The sequence below is a fragment of the Durio zibethinus genome, chromosome 5 (genome assembly GCF_047325235.1).
Source record: "Durio zibethinus cultivar Kanyao isolate XHJ-2024 chromosome 5, ASM4732523v1, whole genome shotgun sequence".
NCBI lineage: Eukaryota > Viridiplantae > Streptophyta > Magnoliopsida > Malvales > Malvaceae > Durio > Durio zibethinus.
The window spans coordinates 27,200,712-27,206,988 of NC_143166.1; the positions used below are offsets into that span (position 1 = coordinate 27,200,712).

At 32.7% G+C, this 6,277-nt stretch overlaps 1 protein-coding gene across 1 annotated transcript; it reads right to left on the reverse strand.

Annotated features, from left to right (window-relative positions):
- Nucleotides 1–3,558: 3,558 nt before the first annotated feature.
- LOC111283042 (ethylene-responsive transcription factor ERF054-like) lies at nt 3,559–5,942 on the reverse strand. Its single transcript, XM_022871428.2, has one exon. The coding sequence runs from the start codon at nt 5,817–5,819 to the stop codon at nt 4,401–4,403; it is 1,419 nt and encodes a 472-aa protein (XP_022727163.2). The 5' UTR covers nt 5,820–5,942; the 3' UTR covers nt 3,559–4,400.
- Nucleotides 5,943–6,277: the final 335 nt, after the last annotated feature.

Consider the following 6,277-nt stretch of genomic DNA (forward strand, 5'->3'; position numbering starts at 1 on the left):
AATCAAAACGTTATTCGGTATGATATTAACAGCCTTGGTTGTGGGAGGTGGTTAAATTTTCCTTACACATAATCAACTTTCGAATCTAATTCTAATTAAAAAACCATAGCTTTTTTTTTTTGTAGAGATCTCTAGTTAAGTTTAAGATAACCTAAACAAAGATAAATTTATTGAAATGACCAATCATACGTAGAGAAAAATAAGTTTTTTGATGACACCTAATTTTGTGTTTAATGGTCGAGTTTTTTAACTTTGGACATTATAATAGTGTGATTATTGGAAAGTTGGTTAGATGGCTGACTTGGAAGCTGAAGTGACCTGTAATATAAAAAATGATCAAAGGGTGTTGGAGGTAAAATTTTGAGATGTACTTCGAAGTTCAAATAGATAAAGCATAATAAGTGAGAGAAGATTAAAAAAATAAAATGAAGGTGAGAAAATAAGAGTTAGTGAAATGTAAATGAAAGGTTCATGGTATGATACTTGTGTCTTGATCTTATTTTTTATGAGTTTAGATTGACGTAATCAATTGATTTATCTCTCGATATTGGTCAAGTATTGAATTAATTTAGGTGATCGTCATCATAGTGATAATTAATGCTTACTTAATAATTAAAATGTTGATCAAATGATCAGGGTATAACAGTGTTAATTAGTAAAATATAGCATGTTTTGACGAATATTTCTCTATCATTTCTCCAAGTGCTGCCTAAATATCTTCCCAATGATATTCGAGAAGTGGCTGACTCAAAAACTAGAAATTGTTATTATAGCTAAAAACTCATTAGTCATGCTATTGCATTCTTACTAAATCCAGGTTTGTCATTTACTTGTCCATCCTTTTATCATCGGCAGTTCCATGCCCGTCCAAGATAAAAGAAAACTAATACTAAATTCAATAGTAGTTAGTTATATACTAAAAGAAGATCGCGGCAGCCGCATAATGACATCAAAGTTGGGTTTAGTTAAAAGAAAATGTTAACTAATTTCACTGATCACCCAAAAAAGCCAAGATATTTTCCAAATGATTTAATTTAACTGCTTGATTTCTAACTCGTCATTTCTAATTATATTAGATTCTTACTTCTTTGGTTCATCATTATCGTGCCGTCGAGAATAAGAAATATATGGATGATCTCATGGGCCGGTGATTGGTCCCACCTTTCAGCATCATCCCCAGTCAATATTACCCATCTTTAAATGCTTTGATTATATAATTAACGTGGAAGGGCAAGTATGTTGCTTTGCTTTGGTTCTCTCGGTTTTGCAGCAATTTTAACAATAAGATTAAGATTTAATAAACTTAAACCATGCTTTAATCGGTTTGATTCCCATTTTTTTGACATTAAGATAGAAAGTTGTCACATTTTTAATTTTGGAATATTCCTGTTAATGCTTTCGGTTGTGTAGTTTCTAGTTCTTGTTTAAAATATGGAGAAACTATTTTTAGTATTTGAATATTCCGGTTAATGCTTTCGGTTGTGTAGTTTTGATTGTGTAGTTTGTATCTAAATTTGAAAAGACTCGAACTAAAAACAATTCAAATCCGAAAAATCCTAACTTGAAAGGAATATTGAAATAATTATGTTTTCCATGAAATATAAGAATTAATTCATCCAGTTTGAATTTCAAAATTTTAAATTTAAAATACTCAAATTTAAATGATTCAAATTTTAAATAGTTTGAATTCAAAATAATTGAAAAAAAAATTCAAATTCAAATTGATTTAAATTAAAAATGTTTAAATCTAACCGGATTCATTTTTATCTCTAATTATAATATGTCAAATTTTTTAAAAGTATTCAATTTAAAATAAATTAATGATCAGAATATTCGTTTTATTTATATTATAAAATTTCAATGTAAATTTTCATAATCATCAAATTTAGGCTACTCCTGCTATGCTCTTAGCATTTCTCAAACGGTTTTTAATGTCCGGTTGCTTGGACTAAGGCCTCATTTGGATTGAGAAGAAGCAACGTAAGGCACGATTTTCAGAGTGTAATGGCACTATTTGTATGTTTAGATAACATCATTTCAGCACGATTAGGCATTGCCATCGCGTTTTATCATCGGTAGGAGAGGGTTCTGTGGAGCTCCACCGCCCCCTTTTTTTTTTCATTTTAACCTTTTCCTTATTTTATTTTTTCACACTTGATAATTTTTTTTCATTTTGTCTTATAAATTTTTTTACATAAAGTTTTCAAATACTTTTTTTTTTTACAAAATCAAAATTTTTTAATTATTTATTAATGAAATTATTATTTGATATAAAAATAACTTTTTATACATAGGAGATCAATGGCTTAAAAGAAATTGGAAAAGGAAAATTTACAAATATTGGCTATCTAACCCCACCGTTGTTGCAAACCACGTCCTAAGGAAATATTAAATATTAAATAATTTAAAATTATTATTATATATAAATTTTAATTTAATATTTTTAATGATATTTGTTTTATTATAATTTACCTCTTACTGTCATAATTACATTTGCATCTAAACATATATCTCCATCACTAATTTTAATCTCATTATTACAATATTTAATTTTATCGTTATAATAATTAATTTTACTTCTATTATTACTTTTAATTTTATCAAAATCAATCTCACTACCTATCTAAATAAACTCTAAAATTATGGCATGTAATTCCCTAAACTCGGAAGTTTTCTTATTTTTCACAATCAGTGGATTTAAGCTTAAAAGTAAGATTATTATCAATGAAATTGAAAATAGTAGTGAAGATAAAATTAGTTACTATAATAGTGATATTGATTATTATAATGATGAAATTAAAACTAATAGAGTGATGTTTTTGGATATAAATGCAACAATAACAATAAGATAAAGTGTAATGAAAAAAATTACTATTAAAAACAATTTAATAAAACTTGTATATAATAGAATTTGTAGTATATATTTAATATTTGTGGAATTAATAAATAATTAAAAATTATTAAAATTATTATATCAAATAATTTTTTTGTTATTGAATATTTAAAATTTATTTTATGTATATTTTAATGTTATTTAACCTTTAAATTCTTTAATTTTTTTTGCCAAAATCTTAAAATTTTATTTAATAAATAGTGAAATATTATTTTAAGTTAAAATAATATATTAAATCAAAATTAATGAATCATTGTTTTAGATTAAAACAAAAGTTGGGTTTTTTAGTGAATAAAAATTCGTTTAAAAGCAATATTAAAATGAAAAATTATTTCGGATAAAAAGATCTGGGACATTGGTGATCCAATGGACCCTTAAACCCAGAGTCCACAGCTAGCTCTTCAGTGCAGTTGAAGAGCTCAAACCCACCTGATACCATATCATCAAAACGATATCAAAGTTGCGATTGGGAGCAAAAAGCAAAGAAATCAGAGCTGACCGGAGGTCCTGTGACTTTCAAATGAGCACTTAAAAAGTTCAGAATATTTAAGTAGGCCAAGCAATCAAAATCTTACTTGGTATTGGTTAAAGCATTTACTTTCAGGTTTGGCATTTCACAACGCAATAACATTGTCTGGATCAAAGTTAATTACTCGATGAAAACATTATTTTATCAAGCAACATATAGTAGAACTGCATAAGAGAATAAACTACTATAATTTATGGCTAATGGTATTGCTGCAAATTTGCTTAATTCATCATTACATCTACTGTTACAAAAAAAAAAAGGTAAAAGATGAATTTAACAAACTCCAAAATGTACAGAATCAGAAATTTGATTCCATGCTTCTAGCAGAAAAATAAAACTCGAGATGGATGGGCCAAATTTGAAAGATCACCAAAGTGTCTCCTGCACTCAAATTGGATTCTAACTACATATGCAACATTACATCAACAAACAAGAAAAACGACTAAAAGCTTACTTATTAACATCAAATGATACTATCTAGTGATCTACTGCCTATTGGGTACTACTAGGACCAAAAAACATATGGCAAGAACAAAAGGCTGAAAGGCATAAGAAAACATAAGTTGTCACTGCTGAAAGGCCTGAAAAATATGCAACCTTTTTGCAGGTGTGATGAAGTGGAGAGAGAATCCAAGGGAAAAGATTTTGAAGCTAAAAGATAAGAAATATATTAAAGGAACAACAAGCTGGTCTGGACAAAAATCTGCAACCAACGAGGAATAAAAAAGATACGAAAAAGAAATTGAAAATCTTCTAAGCCTAGGGGAAAAAAGGCGGACTGAAAGTCAGAGGCTGGTTTCCTGAAAAATCTAAAACCAGTGAAAAAAAGTAAGGGGGGTGGTCTAAAAAAGTCCTCAGCAAGTATATAAAATATAAGCAGTTAAAAACGCATATAATGACAAGGAAAAGAAAGTTAGAAGCACAGAGATCTGTCCTGTAAGGCTATACCCTAAAAAGCTGGGTTCTATGGATGACCTATCAATCTTGATCGTTCCAAAGGAAGGGTTTCATAGGACAAGAAGCCGAAGAAGAAGAAGCAGAACTATCTTGTTGTTTTTGGAGATCAGAATCACTAAATTCCTGTTGGTTTTGACTCGCTAAAGTAAGATTTGAGGGGAAAAGAAGATTGTTTGTGGTATCTAAATCATCCCAAACAGGACTACCAGGACCCCAACCTGCTGGAATTGCATTGAACCAAGATTCTGTCATATCTCCCCACACCAATTCATGAGAACCAGAAACGCCTTCCCCTGTTCCAGGACCCTCTGTTGTCATCTGCACCTCATCACTGGCTGTAGCCTCACCTGAACCCATCCCTGAATCACTGTCAGGATTATCTCCTTGAGGCTGTGCTGGTGGCGGCATCATTTCCATTTTTGCAGATTGCAAATTTAGGCCTTCCTGTTCATTTTTTGGGAGATTCTGGTTCTGGTTTGGTTTTGAACTTTCATGAAGAGTTCGTGGAGAGGAAACTATTGAACTTGGAGCTGTGGACGTATCTTTATCCTTACCGAGGAAAAGCTCTGGGAAATTGAGCCTTGCATTCTCTCCTCTCAACTTGAATGCCTCGCGATCATAGGCTAAGGCAGCATCTTCAGCTGTGTCAAAGGTGCCAAGCCAAAGGCGAGTCTTGTTTCGAGCAAGACGAATTTCGGCTACCCATTTACCCCAATGCCTTTGCCTTACGCCTCTATAAAGCTTGGTCGTATTTATAGGCTGCACTGGCGGCCTGAGCAATTGTCTATCGTCCTGCCCCAATCTGCTCATCATCATCATTCTCCTTGGACTCAAATTCAATGCATCACTACAGCAACGAAGAAGTTGCTGCTGCTGCTGCTGCTGTTGATGAGGTGGTATAGATGATTCTCCAGCAAAAAGTGGACGATAAACAAAACGATGTTGCTGCTGCTGCTCAGGATTAAGGGAAATTGTATATTGCTGATTTTGTGACGATGGGCGGAAGATTGGCATAAGAGTCGGAGTATTTCTGTATTGTTGAGGAAAGTAAATTGGCTGCTGGGAAGCATCAAAAGCAAAAGGAAAAACCAATCTAGAAGATGGTAAAGAAGCATTGGATGAACAAGAAGAAGAAGGTGGGAAAAGAGTTAGAGAAGAAGGCGAACTAGTAGAAACAGAGGATAGAGCAGAGAACGAAGAGGACTGATGAGCCAACGAAGCAGAGGGCTCGGCAGGGCCTTGATGTTCAGGGCTTCGGATCTTCTTGAGAGGTGTTTGTGACATGGAAGCTTCATTAAAAACTGGCTTCCATTGCCGCCTCTCGAACCCCAAATCAAGATCATTGCCTTTGACAGTCTCCCAATCTTGGCCTGTTGTCATCTTCTGTGTCTCGTCATTAACAACCATCTTGGATTTACCACTATTCTTTGCTGCAGCCATTGATACTGATAAATAAGCAAAGGCTCGCTCTCTCTATATATAATAAAACTTTGTGTTATAGATTCAATGGACGCAAGTAACACAAGAGAAAAGAGAACGAAACCAGAAAGAGAAATGGGAATAACAGAGAAGAAGACGAGGATATTTCATTCATGAAAATTCTCTAATTACATGATTTACATCATCGTGCTTATTTATGCTTTTCCAATTCACACGAAATACAAGAATCCAATATTCTCGTAGCTCCTGACAGCTAATTAGTCAACTAATTACAAATAGACAGGTCAGCATACATAACGGTCTTGCTTGTCTTTTTCCCCAACAATCTCGCCATTCGGCACTTCTGCATTTCCTTCTTCCATTTCTGTCCTTCCCAGCTCCACAGTGTGCAGGTCGCCTTTTGAATCTCTGCTCGAGCTATGATCTGCTGTAGCTTAATTGTACCTTGACCACTCTCA

Coding starts and splice junctions, on each gene's coding strand:
- LOC111283042 (XM_022871428.2), bottom strand. CDS start 5,819: ATGGCTGCAGCAAAGAATAGTGGTAAATCCAAGATGGTTGTTAATGAC.